This window comes from Pleurodeles waltl, chromosome 6 (assembly GCF_031143425.1).
Source record: "Pleurodeles waltl isolate 20211129_DDA chromosome 6, aPleWal1.hap1.20221129, whole genome shotgun sequence".
Taxonomy (NCBI): Eukaryota; Metazoa; Chordata; class Amphibia; order Caudata; family Salamandridae; genus Pleurodeles; species Pleurodeles waltl.
In genome coordinates, this window is record NC_090445.1 from 1,661,375,528 (window position 1) to 1,661,396,920 (window position 21,393).

Genomic DNA, 21,393 nt, shown 5'->3' on the forward strand with positions numbered 1-21,393 from the left:
ATGTTTTTAACATTGCACAAAAATAGCTGTTTTGTTCTACTCATAATGAAGTGTCAGTCAAAATGATAAACACTTTGAAATGTCACACATAAACAAATTAAAACATTGAAATATCATTAAAAAGGCAATTTAAAACTTGGTAGCCATGCTTCTTAGAGTGTCCCGTTGCTCAAATGGGTGTAATTTATGGTCCCCTCATCTTCATTGCTTGATTATGCTTGCAAGAATGTGTCACTCAGTCATTGAAATGTCACTCCTAATTACACTGAAATTTAGCAGTCTGAGACCTTGGCAGCCATGGTACTGGACTGCAACTGCCACACCTGAGGGACCTGCACAGAGAACTGTGCCTCTGTGCCCACTAGCAGAAAAGAGCTCCACCTGTGCCAGGACAGAAGTGACTCCAAAGGGTAGGAGGTTATCTCCCTGTTAAGCCTGCACCCTCAAGAGTCCAGCTGCCCAGGAAAGCCTGCCTGCTGCTGGACACTGAACTACAACCTGGGAGACAGAGTCCTGACCTACACAAGGTGCCCCTCAAGGTTGTGGGACCATTGGCTGAAATCAAAGTAGACCATGTTTCAGCCACAAGAAAGTTGTATTTACCTGCAAGTAACCTCTGAGACTACTGTAACTGAAAAAAACAGTTGGCCATTGACGACTAGATTCAACTGTAGCTTTGTGGGTGATAGAGTCCCGAGGCCAGGGACGACCCCTGACTTTAATTGCCTCAAGCGGAGTGGGACCCAGGAAAATTCATTGTACCTCTTCAGCATATTTAGCACCCTCTGCATCTTGCATCCAAAGCATTAAGAAAACCTCTTTGATGTATAAGGATAAAAGTTCAAAGAGGACCCTGAGACAGCTGGGCCCGACAGGTAGCTGTCTCCCTGACCCTGGGTGGTCCATGTGACTGGTTTCCAACCCATTGGGGCCTATCAAGTGAACATTAGTAGGCGTTCTAACCAGGTGGCTCAGTAACTGCTGAGCCACTTCCAACAATTTATTGCATTTTTTTTAAAGTGAACTACAGTAACTTACTTGCCTTAGAAAGATTAGATCTCCGGTTTCCATCAATAGATTTTTGTTGTTTTGGTGCCATTTAAAGACAAAAATATATCCTATTTTCAGAAATTGTTGTAAGCTTTTTGTGTTATTTCTTATTTACTGTTTTGATACTCCTAAATGCTTTACACTTGTTCCTTTAATTAAGCCTTACTGCTCCATGTCACAACTACACAGGGCAGTGGCAAGGTTTTTGTTAAAGAACCTAATCTGATAGAGATTGTGACATTAGCAAATGGTGGTTGTGGAGGGTTGGGGGGGTCTCACAATCTCACTACATAACTTGGGAACAGTTATATGTAGCTCAATCTGTCAGATGATGGCCATTAGACTGCTAGGCAGACAGTGTCGGGTCTGTATTGAAGTAGGCTGCTGTGTCTCTTGCCTAGGACTATCGTGCAGATATAAATGACCTCTGCTTGGGAAGGAAGTATTTAGTATGAAACAATCACTGTGTTCCTCAAATGTTCTATCCTCTTCTAAAATGTACTGCTGTTTTAAAGATCTCTCCTAGGTGCCATTGTCAGTTTCAGCCTTGGAATGAATAACCATATGCAGCTCTTGCTGGTCTGCAAAGGAGTTATTTCAACATCACAAATCAATTCCTAATATATACTTAACCTCAGTAAAAACAAGAATATTTGAATGTTTCTACTTTTATTGTTGATTTCTTTATGAACATCCATATCCGTTATTTTTCCTCTAATAACTAGTTGTTAGAGTTTATCTAATCATACGGAAAATGTTTACTGATATTCACAATAGGTGAGTCATTAAAATATTTATCATATTAATATGTATATGATTTCAAGCATTACCTGTGTTTTATCCTGTTGTCATTTTTTTATTCTTGTCATTTTATTGTAAGGGATGAAACCCATAAAGTAGATGTCATTAATTTTGCACAAAACAAATCCATGGAGTGCCTACGGAATGATGCCTTGCTGGACAAAGAATCTGCAAGTCTGCTTTGGGACTTTATTGTGCTGCTTTGCAGACAAAATGGGGTAAAGTTAATTATTATTTTATATTGTAGTAGTTATTTCAGAATATAATGTGCTTTCAGTCTTAAAGATGAATGGCTGTTTTTTGTGTCTTTATTGAAGTAAAATTTTAAAATTGCTAAAAATAGCATTGTATTCAACCCTTTCCAAAACAAAAATGTTTAAAAGCAACATACAGACACCTCCTAATTAAAGAATGACAAAATGTAACTGTTGGGGTATAAGGGAAAGAGATAATCCCCCAAATCTACAATATTCAATCAATTCAACCTTTAGTCCAATCTTAAATACACCACAAACACTTACATCCACTCAACACTGCAGTGATGAATCTATAAATAAAATAAAATCATACCCCATTCATGTAATCAATCCATAAAATCCCCAACTATCTACAACACATGAATACAAAAATGGTTAAACCAAAATAAATATAAAAGGCCAACATTTAAAAACACCACACATATTAGAGAAACAAAAGAGCATCAGTTATCATCTGATGTCTAAAGGCTGTCCGAAATTTGGTACATACAGGCCAATCAATCTCTACACACAGTAAAAAAAATGATTGTTAAAAATTGACAGAAGGGACGGAGGAGTATGTGGTCCCTGGTATGAGACGGAAGACAGATATCTTGTCGGAGGATACTAGGATACTGAAATTTTACATTTTATATAATTGAGGTTGAAGAATAAGGAGAATCTGGGATTACATGAATGGGGCATGATTTTATTTTATTTATTAAATGACAACTTTCACTGATTCTTTTGTTGGAGATTCATCACTGCAGTGTTGAGTGGATGTATTTAAGATTTTATGATTGGAGTAAAGGTTGAATTGTTTGATTATTGTAGTTTTTGGGGATTTTCTCTTTCCCTTGTTCACGGTGCCCTGTACCCTTGGTAATAGTTTTAGGAGGGACCTCTCTCACAGTTTCTTTGTTATTGTTGGGTTATAAGACAGCGTGCATGCTCCAGTGTCCCTTAACGTAATATAGTGACTGCTCTTCTTTGTACAATCTTGACTAAAGTCATGAACATATATTATTTCTGCTTCATGCAAGGATCCTGTTACACTTAAAATCTACATATCGGTTTGTGATGTATATGTTTTCAAAAGACGAGGACTGTCATTATCCTCTGGATTTGCAACCTGCATAGCCTATGCAGGCTTATAGATTTGTAAATGTACAAATATAGGGCCTCATTCTGAGTTTGATGGTCCCACCACGGGACCGCCAAACTCACAGGAATGAGACAACCGCCATATAGGGGACGTTGCAACCCCCTTCTCCTCCATGGCATGGCCATAGGCAATGCAGGGGGGCCCCCCTGTGGTCCCTGGTTCTGGCTTTCTGCCAGCCTTTTCATGGCAGGGTCCCCGCCATGCAAAGGGTGGTGGAAACTGTAGTTGTAAGCAGCTAGGCGACGCTAAGTTCAATGCCGCCCTGGCTGGTTACAAGCCCGACCACCGTCATGCTGTTGGGAACCTTGTGCCCGGTGGGGGTCCCCTGGTGACTCCGCTTGGCAGGGTTTTAATTGGGTGGGCAGACTGCTTAAGTTGCAACGGTCCAATCGTCAACGCAAGTGTGGTGGTCCTTGGACTGCTACACTCGTAATGAGGCCCTTACTCTATAAGACAACATTGCCATGCAGTTATTCACTGCTACATAGATTAACCCCAAGGTCAACACGAGAAAGTTCAAGCAAATGAAAAAGGTAACTTGATAGCCTGGATAGAGAGAAGCTGAAAAGATGCTTCACTCCTTTAAGGGGCCTATATTTTACAGATATCTGCATGTATTGCACTGGTAGTTGCATGACAGTCCAAGTTCTTTATTCCAACTCATGCTAAATGGATCTCGGAGCATTCCAGGGGCCTTGTCATTCTAATTTGTTAGGATCTTACCTCAGGCTTTCCCAGTTTGTGCCATCATTTAGCCCTTTATGTGGCATTCTGCCTTCTATTTTCATCCTTTTAAGAACTTTGGAGCCATTGCCTTCCCTGATTGTGAAGGGCTCCTCCTGTGCAAGGAATTAGGCTGCCACTGACCCATGTGATCAGTGTGATCCTCTCCTACCCACCTTTCATGAAGGAGTATGCCTTCTGTAAAAAGATAACAAAGCACAACCTCAAAAACATATCTCCTTTTTAGAAGGTTGCCAGTGCTAGATATTCTGCACGGAGTGCTTATTCCTGAATTTCACATGCCTGCTTCCACACCTACAGAGCATCCAGGAGACCAAAACCTCTCAGTATCACAAATGGAAGAGGCTTCATGTCCATCCTTTATAAAGTGATGATTTTTTTTAGATTGATTTTTCATCTGGCTAGGCTACGATTTTTATCATTTTTTCATACATTTCTTCAAATTCAAACTATCACCTCTCCAACTGCTCCACAGATGTCCTCCCACATATGGTCATTGGCCTTGTGCATCTTCTTTGTTCAGTCTTTTTTTTTTTTTTGTATGAGACCGCATTAGGAATGATTGGAAGTTTTTTTTTGTTTTTTTTTTTTTTCAATGAAACGATTCGGAAAGTGAAACCGAATATCTCTTTGCCAACAAGGCAATTTCTCCCATACCAGCACATGGAGATGTAGTTGTCTGGAAGTAGCTACCTTCTATCAACACCTTCCATTGCAGTCGGTTGTAAAGGGTACTTCCTTAATAGGCTGCGCATTCCATCTGCAGAATTTTATTTCCCAAAGTGCGTGGTTGAAAAGGGAGTGCCTATGTCAAATCAGTGTTCTAGAGCTGTGTGCAGTCCTTCTAGCTCTCAGAGCTGTTCTGCCATCTCTGATAACAAACAAGATCCTGTTATAGCTGGACAATTACCATAGTACATTACCTTAACAAGCTGGGAGATAATAGAGCTGGGGAAAATTCTCTGGGAACCTAAGGTCTCTGGAAATGGCTTTTTGTCAAGAAACCATTGCATTCATGCAGTACATCTTCAAAGCCTGCAGATCTCCCAAGCAGGTGTGCTAAGCAGGTTCTTCAGAGAAAAGTATAAAGTGGTCATCAAGAACACTTTTCTTCGAGAGTCTTCTGAGACTGATAGTTCCAACAAATAGAGCTGTGTGCTCATCTCTTAATTAAAACATTCCTGACTTGACCTCCAGCATGTGGGAGCCAGGATCTCTGAGCCCTTGATAGATTGGTCAAACAGATTTACCTATAGTTTTTCAGCAAATCGTCTAAACCCATCCTCTGCTTAAAAAGGTACCAAGATGATTCTCAACAGTTGAGGAAAGTGCCCCTTTTGGCATGGTTACCACCCCACACTTCTTGCCTGATATTGATGCTGACTTGACAGAGTAAGCTGGGATCCTGATAACCAGGCCCCAGCACCAGTGTTCTTTCCGTAAACTGTACCATTGTTCCTACAATTGGCACACAGTTAAGTCCCTTCTAAAAGGTACCAGTGGTACCAAGGCCTCTGTTACCAGAGAGGGTCCCTAAGGACTGCAGCATGTATCGTGCCACCATAAAAGGCCCCTCATCAAGCACACGCACACTGCCATTGCAGATTGTGTGTGTGCTGGTGGGGAGAAAAAGGTAAAGTCGACATGGCATCCCTCTCAGGGTGCCATGCCCACCAACCTCTGCCTGCGGCATAGGTAAGTCACCCGTCTAGCAGGCCTTACAGCCCTAAGGCAGGGTGCGCTATACCACAGCTAAGGGCATAGCTGCACGAGCAATATGCCCCTACAGTGTCTAAGTCCATTCTTAGACATAGCCTGGGAGGTTGTCATTACGAAATCCACAGCGCCATTATGGCTTCACTGAACGCTGGGAAGTTTGGTATCCAACTTCTCAGCACAATAAACCCACACTGATGTCAGTGTTGGATTTATTGTACAATGTATCCAGAGGGCATCATAGAGATGGCCCTTGCATTAACCAACCCTTCAGTGAAAGGCTAACCAGTCTGTGCCAGCCTGCCACTAAAAGACAAGTTACTTCCCCTATGGGGTGAGGGCCTTTGTGCCCTCTGGAGTCAGAAAGAAAGCCTGCTTTGGGTGGAGGTGCTTTACACCTCCCCCATGCAGGTACTGCAACACCTAGTGGTGAGCTTCAAAGGCTCATGTCTCCTGTTAAAGTGCCCCAGGGCACTCCAGCTAGTGAAGTTGCCCGCCCCTGGACAAAGCCCCACTTTTGGTGGCAAGTCCTGCTGGAGGTAGAACAGGGAGGAGTGATCACTCCAGCTAGGACCACTCCTAATGTGTCCACAGCTGAAGTGACCCCCTCCCTACAGCATCCTCCATCTTGGTTTGGAGGGCAGGGACCAGTAGAGTTAGGAATGTGTCTTCCCCCCCCCCCCCCCCTCCCTCCCTCACAGGAAGGGTGTAGCCACTCTCAGGGACACTAGCCATTGGCTAATGCCCTCTGACTCCTGTAATGCCCCTAAATCTAGGACTTAAGGGCACCCCCGAACCTAGCTCACCAGATTCCTGGCAATCTCAAAAAGAAAAGAAGAAAGGAGGAATGTTGAGTCAATCCCAGTAGAGAATACTCCAGACACCAACTGATTTGGCCCCAGCCCAACTGGCCTGTTTGCAGCTTCAGACGCTCTTCTACAAAAGATGATGCATCCTGTAGGACCAATTACCTCTACAAACCCCCAGAGGACTGCCTGCCTGCCTACCGGAGGACCAAGAACTCCAGAGGACAGTGGCCTGTCCACAAGAAACTCCAAGAAGGACTCCAGAACTGCAGCGGATCTGGGAGTCCTGTCTACTTTTCACCAGACTCCTGTGTCCTGGTGGCTTACCGATCCAGAGCGGGTCCCCAGGTGATTCCCACCTTGTGTCCACTCTGGGTTGACCTCTCCTAGCCAACACGATGACACCTGCAGCCTAGTTCCTGGGGGCGCCGCTGACCGCAAGAGAACAGGATGAAGATACCCAACACCCAAAGGTACCCCTGCACCACCTGTCCAGCAATTTTCACCAGGTGGCCCTCCTCCTTGTCCAGCCTGTGGTTTTCTGGAACCGACCCCCGGAACCCAGCTTGCAGCATCTTTGTGACCCCCTGCTCCCCTTATTGAAAAGCATTGGGAGCCTGGTGCTGTTAGCACCCTGCACCTGGCCGCCCAGGGTGTGTATTTGGTGCTAACCTGTGGCTCCTCTCACTCCTGAGCTCACCCAAACCCCCCAGGTCTGCCCTCCAAAGTCACGGGTACTTAACCTGCCAGCAGATGTGTTTCTGAGTACTCCCTGTCTCCATTATACCCCATTCTAAACATAGCTCCAACTTTGACCTCTACACCCAGTGTTGCTGGTTGTGCACATTTGGGGGTCAGCCTAAAATTTGACCTGTGGACATCCTAAATACTGAAGACTGGAATACAGGATTCAGGCAAGTCACAATTCAGGTAAATCTTATATTTACCCATTTTCTGTACTAATACTTTCCCCTTATGGACTCCTATGAAAAATTACAGTGCCAACTTTTGAAATAGAAAATTGCTACTTACTTGTAAACTTCTCTGTCTGCTAAAACCAAACAAAGTGCATTTGATTCATATGCTTGATACCTACTTACAACTGTACTTACCTGCAACAAGTTCTTCTGGTTTAAGTAACAAAATAAATGTTTACTATATAAAAACAATTGGCCCGGAGTTAGTCATGGAGTGTGTGCCTCATGTATTGTGTGTGATAAGCCTAACTGCTCGACCACACTACCACAAAAGAAAACATTATTATCTACTTTAGCCTCTGTTAAGTCTCTGGGGAACCCCTGGGCTCTATATCTCATTTTTCATACAGAGCCAGCTTCCTGCAACAGTCTAGAGTGGAATAGGCAGTGAATGTGGTTTGCCTAGCACCTCCACCTATCACTAGTGTGCACACAATGCTTCTGGTCAAGGCTTACTTGTTACCCAGGATTCAAGGGCAACTTAACCATCCCAACATGGCATTCATAAATATGGCAGCATGACATTCATAAATATGGCAGCATGACTCCTTAGACCATACAATACTGGACATCTTCATTTCCCTCAGGCTTGTATGAACATTCTGAAAAAGGCTAGAATACCATCCGCATGGCCTTTGTATGCCTTCAAATGGAAAAGGTTCTGTTTATGACGCAAATGTCATGACTATGACTCGTGTCAAGAAGACATGCTTATACCATATCTTCTGCAGCTTGCTCAGGTAAAAATGTAAAACTCTTCTTTCAAGGTGTATTTAGCAGCCATTAGATCTGTTAGAAAGGTCCCCTACAGAAATCGTTATTTACTATGTCAGTTGTCAGATTTTCCTGAAGGGTTGAAAATACCCTCCTAGACCATATTCTTCCCTTCTCTCGGAGCTCAATGTAGTTGTTTCTAAATAGATGGCTTATCCATTTGAGACTTTTCATAAGACTACATTGCATCATCTTGCATGGAAACTGCTTTTCTGGATCTCCCCCAGCCATCTTCATACATCTTTCTTACCAAAGTTTTTCATAATTTTACATAAATCAGTCTTGATTCTTGATGTTTTTTGTTTAGTAATCTTTCTCCTGCTGGGAGAACTTTACATTCCTTGGATGTGAGAAAAGACGTTTCACTGTAACTAGATAAAACGTAAGATTTAATTAAATCTAACGCGTTTTCTAAATTATTATCCACTTCATACAGGTCTAGCCACATCAAAGTCTGTAATATCTCCGGCTTTATAGTGTCTTACATTTCACTCTTATCAGTTTACCAACAAATCCTTGGCTGGCAGACCCGGTGTTTATTCCACAAGAGCAGCAACTGCTGAATGGTTAAGGAATGCCCCTTATTCCACAAGAGCAGCAACTGCTGAATGGTTAAGAAATGCCCCTTACTGAACGTTTTTAAAGCAAAGCCCTTGAAATCTATTCCTACTTTTCCCAGACATTATTGTGTAGTTTCAGACTCCACAATGGGCGCAAAAATAATTTAAGCTGTTCTCAAAAACACCTTTTCATCCATGTTTATCTCCATTAATCTTGAAAGCCCTTCCCATGACAAATAAGCATAATGGATGCTGAGTAAAGTGTTGAGATGCTTACTCTTATAACTACCAAAATGGATTGGCCAAGTATGAGTGGAGTGTATGTTTCTTGAAGTAGTCTCATGTCAGATCTCAATTTGTTTTCAAGTAGATTTCTTTTTCTTTGTTTCAGAAAGATAGAGAGCCTTTTTTAGGAAGAGATTTCTTGAAATGAAACGTGTTCTGGGCTCCTTTGCACACATATTGTAATGTTTATGAATTTAATGAAGATTCTTATAATGAAGAATTCAAAATAAAACAACATAACTTTTTAAGAAGTTGCATGGCATGAGTAGTTCATTGAAGTCATTGAAACTAAGGTTTGGAGCAGTGATTCTTAAGTTTGTTTTAGCTTCTTCAGAAATCCGAAGAACATTGCATCTTGGCTCACAGTACAGACTAGTTTTAATATTGTTACTTGTTTCCTTGCGTATTTTTCCCATCTTCCACCAGTTTTTAATTATGTGAAGCTTAATTAACGTCATTTTAAAATTATCTATATCAGAAGAATAAAATCTAGACACTTTTACAAAGCGGGAGTTCTCCAAATGAGATAATGGTTTTATTAATATTACTGCGGAAGCAGAAGGATTCTGTCATTTGTCATCTGTTAAGATTTGCCTAAAGCAAGACTCCTACTTGTTTTTAGTTGGTGTCAGTGACATGTATTGTGTTTTGCATCCTTTTCATTGGGACCCTGATTTGAAAACCACAGCGTAGCTATTTTAGTTTCTTTCCTTGAATTTAAGGGTTAATCGTAAAAAATTGCACAAGAAACAAATCTATGTTTTGAACAACACCCCACCGAAAAAGATTATTCATTTTACTCATGGCTTCGAGTACACACCAGGATAGACAGAGTGGTGTGCACAGCAAACCTTGCGCAGGGAATGACCCATTCTGAATACCTTGGGCGCACCTTGTCTGACCATAACCTCTTACTGCTTACCTGGAGGGCGACTGTGGACAGACCCACCCCCTCCCCCCCCCCCCCCCCCGTCCCGATGTGGAGACTGACCCCCAGCTTCATTAGAGGAGCAGGCATACAGAAACGCCCTCCGCCTATACTTGTCTGACCATATAAAAACTAATAAGGGATCTGCCTCTTCCAGATCCATAGAATGGGAAACCCTCAAGGTACCAACAAGAGGTTTTTGCCTAAGTCAAACAGCTGGGGTGAGGCGCCCCCTAGAACGGGAACTGATGAGTTTGGAGAAGATAAGACACAAGGGGGAACGGAGAAGGGGGAGTGGGGACACAGAGCAGGAAGAGTATGTCCGGGCACGGAAATCCCACTCCCAGGTTGAAGAACAACTCCGGTATCATAACACGCAGAAATATTTAGCCTCATTGCAAGCCGAGGAGGGAAGATCAGGTAGGATGTTGGCGTGGCTAGTGAGACCGGGGGGGATAGTGAGCCCATCACATGTGTGCATGACAGGGGTGGGGGGGGAACAATGGTGTAGGCTGGGACCCATAAATGACGCTTTTAAAGATTACTATACTTAACTCTATAGGAGCACAGGCGAGATTAGGACAGATTAACTCAATAGTTTTTTTTTTATGTCCGCTCCCTCTGACCACACTGACGCACAAGGACAGTCTTGGTGGCCCACTGACGGTAGAGGAGGTGCAGAACGCTATATCGCAACTGGCCCCCGGGAAGACACCAGGGACGGACGGACTCCCAATGGACTTATATAAAAAGTATACCACACTGTTGGCCCCCCAATTAGTGGAAATGTACACAGAGGCAGTGCATCATGTCTTATTACCAGACTCGCTCAGGGAGGCACTGGTGGTCCCTCTGCCTAAGTTAAAATCAAAGGAGGCCTCCGTAGCTGATTTCCGACCATTATCTATGCTGAACAATGATTTTAAAATTCTCAGTAAGACCCTGGCCAATCGACTGCTGCGCTACATACCCGGGTTAGTGCATGCAGATTAGAATGGTTTTGTCCCGAACCGTAGTACCTTCCTGAATTTGAGGCGCCTCTTCGCTATTCTACATATGCCTGAGGAGGAGAGACCCTCGTCGGGAGTGTTACTCGCAGTGGACTTTGAATCAAAAGCTTTCTCAATCAGGTGGGACTACCTGCAAACAGTGATGCGGCGGATGGGCATGGGAGAAGGATGGGTGAAATGGGTAGACTTGCTGTATGCGGCATGAGGGCAAGGGTGAGGATGGGCAGGACAGTATCTGATACTTACCCAATATACAGGGGAACCAGACAGGGGTGCCCGTTATCGCCACTATTATCCGCCCTGGCCATTGAGCCGCTGGCGGCTAGGATGCGGAGCAGTGGTGTGTGTAGGGGAGTGGAGTGGGGTCAGTCAGAACATATTATATCGTTATACGCCAACGATATTCTCATCTACCTCAGGGACGGGGAATCAGGCCTCCCTTGGGCTCTGCTGAGCCTGGACCATTTTGGAACACTGTTCCGGTTACGCCTCAATAGGAGCAAAACATTAGTCTTCCCCATGACACAGAATTGAGAACACCCTTCCTCGTGCCCGGAGGACGTGGTTAGGGCACCACACACCTTTAAGTATTTGGGTATACAGGTGTACCATGAAATGGGGGACCTCTATGACGGAAACATTGGTAAGGCACTTTGCCCCTGAGGGCATCTGTTGGGTTCTGGCGTTCGTTAAAGTTATCCATAAAGGCTAGAATATCATTATCTAAACTGATTGTTACCCCGCCTCCTTTATTACTTTGCTAATTTACTTTTGCTAATCCCCTCTGCATGGTTCCGGGAATTGAACACCCTGCTTGGAGAACTTATTTGGGATGATGGTCGCAGGCGCACAGCGCTCCTGACCCTTTGTAGACCGACTCTCTCGGGAGGCCTGGGGGTTCTGGATTTTGAATCCTATTATTTAGCATGTCAACTGCAATGGGCCTCTAGATGGCTCGCCGGGAAGGGTTACCTGGACAGATGCATTACTGGTGGCAAGAAGGGCACAGATCGGATTATAGCTCAGATGATTAACCAAAGGGTGGCTCAGCAATCGGACAGTCGGATGACAAGGGTAGCTACGTCGTGCTGGAAGAGATGCACAAGACGATGCACGGCGGGGATCCCAAGACATGTCCCAGATGTAATGACATAAACGCAGATTTTGACCACATGGTGTGGAGCTGCCCCGAACTCCAGTGGGGCTGGGGCACTGTGTTAGCAGACCTGACAGGACTTTTCGATACGGAACTGACTTTGGACCCCACTGTATGTCTGCTGGGCCTTAGAACGGGACTCCCACGTGGGAAGGTGAGGGGTCGCTTCCTGGCTCTAGTGCTATACAGGAGACTGATCACATTGGGTTGGAGATCCCCTAGATGTCCCCCACTGAATGAATAGAGTCAGGATGTGGTGAAGTGGGCAAGGGCAGAGCTACAAGTCCTGAAGAGAGAGGAGGAGCGTGGCCTCTGCCAGACCCCCATTGCCCCGGTGTGGTAGGAGGTGCTGACGAAGTCGGAGGGGGTGGTGGGGGGTGGGGGGGGGGGGAGAACCCCCACAGAAGGACCGACATGAAAAGCAGGCCGAAGAACAGGAATAGGGGGAAGGGGGACGCAACCGGTGTGATGAGGGAAGCTAAGCGGGGGGACCAGGACCCTAACTGAGGAGGAGATGGGAAATGGATGTAGGGCACGGGATTCGACTATTAAGGAGGCAGGATCAAAGGGGGCAGGGCGGAACAGATACAGCTGTCGGCCCAACAACGAGTAGACTGGGACTGTGCAGAGAACCGACCCCGCTCTGATGAGGAGGTAAAGAGGTCTACCCCAGCAAGTGACATTACCTTCTCGCTTTGGCACCATCATGTAACTATGTTGTTCAGTTTTAGTTAGTCTGTTATGGGGCTACAAAACCCAGAATGGCTGCATGGCTTTTATATGCTTTACCGGTACTTATGAGACTTAAACAAACCTAGTAATGAGAGACTACGAAATTGAAGTAAAGATATAACGTAAAATTTTGTAATTTTTTAGCTCACTTAACATAAAGAGACTCAGTGAACACCAAGGATTACGGATTGGACGAGAGCCAGCCTCTGTCATAAACTGTACTGTATTTGTATAACTGCAAAAAGTTAATAAAAATACATTTGGAAAAAAAAAGACACAAATCTATGGTTCATGACTGTAAGCTTATACGTTGTTGCTCTCCCCTGTACGAACCAGGGTCAGTCAGCGTGCCTTCCTTGTAAGGAATTTTCCATCCTTTTTTTCGAAAAGATGCAAAGTAAAAGTAAAAACGTAAGAAAACCATTCTAGATGTTGAGATGTGAGTTTTTTGGACATTGTATATAGAATATACTTTTTACTTTACTTTGGAGCATCGTAATAGTCTGATTAGCAAAAGCCAGGTGGGTGCTGCGGGTTAACTTTCTCATCAGAAGGTAAATGTTGTGGATGCAATTTTTCACGTTACCAAAGCACAAAATAAAGTTTTTTTTTATACAGTACTCTTCATTTTAAACCGAATTCTTGTAAGTAGTGTCTTCGATCTTTGAGAAATGTCTAAAATCTTAATACACTTTTGAGCTTCAAACCTTACTCATGAAATGATGTTTCGTTGTCGTGGTTCCCATTTTAGTTGCTTGGGTTTTGGAGTTTAGCTTAATTTCGGCTTGCACGTCTGTGCCCTTTTACCCAGGTAACCACACTCTGTTTTATTTTTCAGTTTTATTCATTTTACAGTTGCTTGCAGTTCTTGCATTTTAGGAGAATTTTTTTATTTTATAATCGGTTCCCATTCTGTGAAAGCGTTGTTATCAGTAATATGCGCAATGGATTGTCATCATGGGCTGCCAGAAATCACCTTTACTGTTTGCGTTTTGGTGAGGTGCTGCTAAAAAGCTGGAAGGGTTGGCTGACCACTGGTGTGGGAGTGACTCAGTCACCTACAGCCAGAGGTTCAGCCGCCCCTATTCCAGGAGTCTTTCTATTGCAAAACCATGACATTTTACTTATACTACTTGACCTAAGATGTGTACCAGAAGTGCTTCCAATGTAGGAGGGATATTTTGGGGTTTACATCAATACTGTCAGTTTTTCTTATGCTTGCAAAATCTCCTCAGATCATTGTATTGTTGAACTAATAACCTCTGTTTGCCAGAATTCAAGAACTGTGTAAGCTATAAACATTTGCAGTCACGCCAGACTTATTGAAGAGCTTGAATAAAGATCACATTGATAGGAAATGCTTAACTTTATGTGCCTCTTTGCCTCAAACTACCAATGCTTAAACTTCTGTGCTGCTCGCTTCCTGTCTTCCTTCACAGACTGTGGTAGGAACAGACATAGCAGAGCTTCTGCTACAAGACCATAAAACAGTATGGCTTCCCGGAAAGTCACCAAATGAAGCCAACCTCATAGATTTCAGCAACGAACCTCTGGAGCAGGCTGAAGAATCTGTTGCTTCTCAGCTTTCATTTCTTGCCGATGTCACAGGTGGAACTACAGACTCCATAGAGAAGGAGACTGAGCGGTTCAGAGAGCTGCTGCTTTATGGTCGGAAAAAGGTAAGGGAGATCATAGCTATTACATGTATTTTGTTCTTTGCCCCTGTACATAGGCCTTCCATTGTTTAGTGCACAGCTACAGAGTTTTGATATCTTTTTTGACTAAAAGGTAATACTTAATGAAAATGACTTACTCTCTTTGGAGTATCACTGTGCATCAATAGAAAAAGGTGATCACATTCATATTATAGAGGCCTCTTGTTAGGTCTGTGGGTTCACAACACAGCTCTCGGACAGACTTGATTATTACAGTATACATCGAGGGCTTTCAGACCACCCCTTTAAACCATTGGCTTTGTTCAGCCATTTGCTTGAGATCTTGCCAATCACTTCTTGGCTCAGCACAGTGGAGTATTCATCTCTCACATACTTATATTGGCTGTTTGGGTGTAACCTCCACTCTGGTGCTTTCATTGAACTGCATGAGGGACTAGTTTACAACTGTCTTCCTCTATCTGCTAGTGCCCTCCTGTGTTGTCTCACTTTAAATTGCAAAGACTGGCATATTATACCCATCCCTATTGACTTTGCCAATACTTTGTTTTTAAAGTGTTGCCTACCATTAGTGTCCAGTGGCTCTCATTGCCACAGGTATCTCGCCTTCTCAGAGACATCTTTGCCCATGCCTCTGTGCCCCAGTGGCTATCACCCAAAACTAGATGTCTTGAGCTATTTCTATCTTCCTGTACTGGTTGTGATATTGCTTATATAGAGTGAACAGGGATGTGGAATTCCTATCGCCCGGGACATCTTGTTTGGGGTCAAGGGCAACAAGTTTTTATGTTTACTTTGTCCTTGGGACAAGTAGGCCCAACCCCCTGCAGCACAAACCCTTTGGCTGCCTGTTTACAGAGAGTGGAACTCTCTGCAGTTGAGGTAATGTGTTTCCGAAAGATAATGCTGTTCGAACTTGTATTTATGGTTCATTATTTGAAAGCCTTCATTATTAGGGTGAGTGCTGTAAATAAATGTTTTAAGGTCACACTTCACTACTGACTTTGGTTCCAGTACAAAAAAAAAAAAAAAGGTGTACACACATGTTTGAAAAGTTTAGGCTAAGAGGCTAAGTATAATGCTCCCAGAATGCTCTCTGATTATATGCAAATGAAGTGTCATTTAGTAAAATGTGTTGATGCATGCTAGTATTTCCCAAAAATATTTCTAATGGAAAATCAGTGTAACCATTTTCAACACGATTATGGGAAGCATGAAAATAAACAAACACTGACAAAGCCAACTGATCTGACATATTTTTATAAGTCTTTTAGTTTCATCAATGCGTGTCTTGTTTTGACATGGCTTTTGTAACACTTTATTGTTGTGGGAGCTACCAGGCCCTCAACATTGTAACAAACACTGGCAAAACCCCCCCAAAAAGTTTTTGAACTCTAAAAGCACACGTTGCCACCAGCGGCATAACAAAGGCCCCGCAGCCGCCCTCCAGGGGGCCCCTTCAGCACAGCCCTTGCCCTGAGTGAGTCTGGAGAGGGGGCTCCTCCATGTTCTTTGCAAAGGGGCACCCTCCAGTTTCGTTACGTCACTGATTGCCACTGTAGTTCCTGACACTGAACAAAACTACTTTGTGTGGCAATATGCTCCTTGTGGAAGAGCAGAATGCGAGCACTCACAGTAAAGCCAGCCGAAAGAGAGAGAAATAGAAGTTTAATAAAAACAAAATGTCTTTGTTAACACCAGACCTAATTAGGGACCAAGACCCACATGTAGGTAGCTTTTTGCATGTCGCAAACAGCGACTTTCGCTGTTTGCGACGTGCAAAAAGCACATTGCGATGCACAAACCCAGTTTTGCAATTCAGTAACCTGGTTACCGAATCACAAAACGGGTTTGCGACTCGCAATTAGTAAGGGGTGTTCCCTTCCTAATTGCGACTCGCAGTGCAATGTAGGATTGTTTTGTGACCGCGGGCGCAAACCAATCGCAGTTTGCACCCATTTCAAATGGGTGCTAACACTTTCACAAAAAGGAAGGGATCCCCATGGGACCCCTTCCCCATTGTGAATGTCACAGTAGACATTTTTTCAGAGCAGGCAGTGGTCCTGCTCTGTCTCCAGCAGGCCACCATTCGCGAGGGGGTCGCAAATTGCGACCCACCTCATGATTATTCATGAGGTGGGCATTTGCGAAGCTCTTGCGAATCACAGATGGTGTCAAGGACACCATCCTACATTCGGATTTGCGACTCGCAATTTGCAGGTCACAAATCTGAACCTACCTACATGTGGCCCCAAATTTTTAAAGAAAGTCACAAAAGTGCACCCATGGTATATGTCGTACCCCTGTAAAATATTTGTGAACTGTATTTTAGCATGGGTAAATACGATGTGTAGATTTGCTCATGTGAAAATCTATTGAGCATTTGCAAGTTCATTTTCCCTCCAGCCACTTTCTTCCCAACTCTGGAAGAAGTTCTAATTCTGCCATTGTCCGGAGTAAATGTCCAACCTTTCTTATTATGGGAAAATATTAGAGAGGAGCTGTTAAAAATCTTTAAAACATGCAGGTTAGTAGGTTTGCAGACTCAAAGGCATTCCAGCCCTGGAACTATTGCTTACTGCTTCCTCCAGCCCCAGTATGCAGATCTGCAGAAAGGTGGCAAAATAAGGAAATTGCTACAGTAGGGATTGAAACTGCAAGTATTCAAGCCCTACTATGGTAGTAGCCCTGGCATAATCAGAGAGGCTATTAATTGCTGCCATAATTTGTCGCCACACTACATGGCACCAAAGGGACAAGTAGATCTTTTTACAGGACAAGTAGATTTGAGAAGCAACCTGTCCCCTGGACAAGTAGATATTTTAATAAATTCCACACCCCTGAGTGAATAACTGCCTTCTTTCCATGGAATAGGGTGATACAGGGTTTTAAATCTCAATTCCTTTTAATTTTAATGTTAAAAAAAAATGGCCATGAATACAGACCCGTTGCGTTTCATAATATATATTATAGTAGATTGTTTCTGAGCAATTCATTCCTAAAACATTTAGGGCCTGGTCTAGATTTCGACAGACAGTTATGGCTATCCTAAATCCCATTATTTCCTATGGGATTTAGATTTCAGTGGATGGGATATCCATCACTGTTGTGACTGAGTAGCCCGTCCGCTGAAATCTAAATCAGACCCTTACTGTCCTGCATAAGTAGGTGTAAGCCTATTTTTGCTGTGTGCTTGTGTAAGTGTGGGGCTGACACATTTCCATTTCTTTGTTAGCCCTACATTTTATTTCCTGAATTGCATTTTATCTCATAGCGGATCACTAGAATGTTATTTGTAGCATCTTTAAGTACTCAGTTCATTAGAAATATCTATAATGCTAATTTGTGGTAGAAAAACATGATGGAGGTGTATAAATTTGCCCAAGTCTTGTACCCAAGTCACAGTACTTCCACATACCCTGTATCTGAGAGGAAGCTGGATAACTGTGTAGTGGATTGAATGTAAGGGGACACTATGCATATAGTCAAGGCAACCCTTATTGGTTTACAGGGGTTAAAATAATACTGCCAAATGCTCTTTTGTGGTAGTTTGGGCAAGCAGTGAAGGCCTATCAGAGGGCAGTTGTAGGAAGCTGGCTCTTTTTATATAGTATACCAAAAAGAGGTATGCCGTGTAGAGAGTCCAGGTATCCCTTATAAGTGGACAGGGTCTTGCCCTACCAATCCCAAGGTACTCCATCTCAGGTAGTATGTTTGAGCTGCTTTAGGCATATCAGAGAGGAGTGTTAGATATTTGTTGCATATACAGGATCGATAAATGATAGACACACGCTCAATTAGGAGATACACACCAAGTAAAAACAAGCATTTGGAATGCAATAGTCTCGTGTTTGCTCGAGTTAGAGCTCATAGCGATGTAAATTACTGCATGGACATTTATTGCCAGACAGACTGAAAATAACAAAAGGAAGAGAGCGAGGGTGAGCTGTCCCTGGAAAAGCCCCCCCCTCTGCTGTGGTTTATGTTTACAGAGGGAGCTGGTAAGGAGGAGGGGCTGAACAAGCACCCACACTGTTGAGGTGAAACAGGCAAATGCCAAAAAAAAGTCCCTTACAGAAGAGCTAAACAGGACATAGCGTAATTACACAGTACTTTGTGCTGCTCCCAAAGTGAAAAAAGGCAGGAAAAAGAGGCAGAACTGACTACTAGCAAGCAAGGATTTTTGAAGGGCACTGCAACTAACAAATCAGAATGCTGAAACTCACTATTGTATACAGCAGGCCAAACGCTAACGCTCAACCTAAAAAATAACACATTTTTATTTATTCTTTGACACCAAGAACTTAGTTATTGGGTAAATACTTTTTAAGTTAACAGTTTTGAAGAATATAGAAAATACGTTTGTTTTGACTCTAATGCAGTAATGTTATCCTATGGAAAGAGAGACATTTAATGAATACAGGTACTTGTCAGCGACTTACAGGACCAGCCTTTTGGAGTTAAGGTAAATATGGGACAAGAACCAAGGCGGCACCATCGGGTCACCCCAGGTGGGCACTGGGGCGTCGGGGTGCAGAGGTGCTTTTCAGCGTCTGGTGCCCTGTTGATTTCAGTTGAAAAACTGTCACATGACAAAGAAGCTGCACGCAGGGAAAGGTGGTGGGGGGGGCTGGGGGGACTGTCCGGGCGAACTCACAGGGGACTCAGTCCTTGAGATGCTCCGGCGTGTAGGGACACCGCTGGGTCCACTGGAACTCTGGCCAGGGTTCTCAGCTGCAGTGGTGATTATTCTGGCTGGGTCGTGCTGCAGGAGGCACTCCCAGCTGGTGGTAACCTGTGGCAACATGCTGCAGGTATGGATTGGGGGACCAGTCTGACCAAACCCAGAGGGGGTATGTCAGCTATGGAGGGTCTCCCCTCAGGATCCCTTGGGCACCATTGGTCCACTTCTCCTCACGCCATAGGGCACAGGTGCAGTGGTGCTTTCAGGCATCAGATCACTGTGTTCAAGAGACTCTCCTGGTTCGTGCTTTTCTGCAGACATAGGCTGCAGGTGGGCCCTGGTTGCCAGTCTGGCTAAAGCTAAGATGGTGCTCCGTTCTTGAGTGTCTCTGTGCCTCAGGGACACCGTCAGTTCACACCAACTCAGGCGGGGGGGGGGGTCTCTCGTGCATTGAGGCTGTGTGCAGTGAGACTTTGTCTGGCCGGTTCGCGCTGGCAAAGGCTCTCGCTTCGGTCCTTTTGGTGCCTTCAGATGTACAAGAAAGAAGCTCCTCTGCTCCAAGGGAGATGTTGCTGGCAATTTGAAGTTGTGGGTCACTCCTCTACAGCTTTTGAAGGTTCCACCACTTTCTGGGCGAGCCAGGTCTGTGCAGTTCTCGGGCACAGAATGCAGTCTGGCTGGGTTGGTGCCAAGTCAGTTGCTGCTCCTCAGTTCTCGCACTGTGGGCTTTTCTTTGTCCTTCTTTCTTCTCCAGGCAGACAAATCTGTTTTCACGGCGTCAGGGGCTCTCCTAAATAATCGATTTAGGAGCGTTACGGGAGTGACGTGTAGTAGTCAATAGGCTACTTAACCTTGGGATCACTACACCCCATATATGACCACTTCCTGTGGTGAGTGGGCATAATCCTGTCCCAAAGTTCCTAATTCTGCCCTCACCAAGATGGCTGAATATTCCTAGAGTGGGGCACATCAGGCAGCTCACCTTGTGCATGTGTCAGAACCTGGATGTACTTCATGCCTCCTAGAATAGCTGATTTCCTGCCTGGTGCCAAATGGGCTTAGGGCAGAGGGTGACATCCTATAGGTCTGGGGAATACCGGGGTTGTATATCAAAGTTTACACGGACTTTGAAGTCCCTGGTCTTAGTCTGCTAAATCACTAGCCATCCTGCTGGAGGAAGTGTGACCACCTTCCTCTGGAGCCAGCATTGTTTCTGACCTCTGAGAGCGTGGGCTGTCAGCTGCAGGTGGTCATCAATCTCTCTGTGGGAAACAGGCTGGACGGTACCAGTCAGCCAGCCCACTAAAGGACTAGTAGGTTTCGGGGGGCCGCCTCCAAGGTACCCTCAAGGTACATGTGTTAATGAATCCCAAACTGGAATTTGTCTGGGTTTATTATTATGAGGTGGTTGATACCAAACATCTGAGGTTTCAGTGACACCATTATGCAGCTCGGAAACTTGTTTTGACTAGTGCCCAGTCCATACCTTAAGATTGCTTCCCTGTTCACATGTAATGTCTAAGAATTGACTTGGACATCACAGCGATATCTGTTCGTGCAGATATGTCCACACATGTAGTATAAGGAAGCCTGCCTTAGGGTTGTAAGGCCTGCTGTAGGGGTGACTTACATATACTGCATGCAGTGCCTTCCAGCGTGGCGCACAGGATGAGTGCCATGTTGTGTTTTTGCTTTTGTCTGCACATATCACGCAAACTGCAATGGCAGTCTGCATGAATGTGGTGAGGGATCCGTCAGGGTGGCACAATGCATCCTGCAGACCCTAGGTACCCTCCTTAGTGCCCATGTCCTAGGTACCATGGATACCATTTACTAGGGACTTTCGGGGTGCTAAAGGTTTTGCCAGTTGGGGAACAACTTGACAATTTGAAGTAAAGAGCTCTGGCACTCGGGCCTGATTAGAAGGAACCCTTTGCACGTCAGTCAAAATTGCTTCAAATACCAGGCAAAACGTGTGGGGGAGGGGGGGGGGGTGACCAATGTCAAAAAGAGGCAATTTCCTACAGTAGTGCCAAACATTTGTTGAACACAGTCAATAAATGAGAGACACGCTCAAGGAGAAACTCGAGACCAAT

At 44.3% G+C, this 21,393-nt stretch overlaps 1 protein-coding gene across 6 annotated transcripts in view; it reads left to right on the forward strand.

Moving 5' to 3' along the window:
- Positions 1-21,393, forward strand: part of SEC16A (SEC16 homolog A, endoplasmic reticulum export factor) — a 300,868-nt gene that overhangs the window by 53,513 nt on the left and 225,962 nt on the right. For all 6 annotated transcript variants that reach the window (XM_069241597.1, XM_069241599.1, XM_069241601.1 and 3 more), the window contains exons 10-11: positions 1,931-2,069; positions 14,380-14,619. In XM_069241597.1, coding sequence (XP_069097698.1) covers positions 1,931-2,069; positions 14,380-14,619 — 379 coding nt within the window. The remainder of the gene's footprint in view (positions 1-1,930; positions 2,070-14,379; positions 14,620-21,393) is intronic.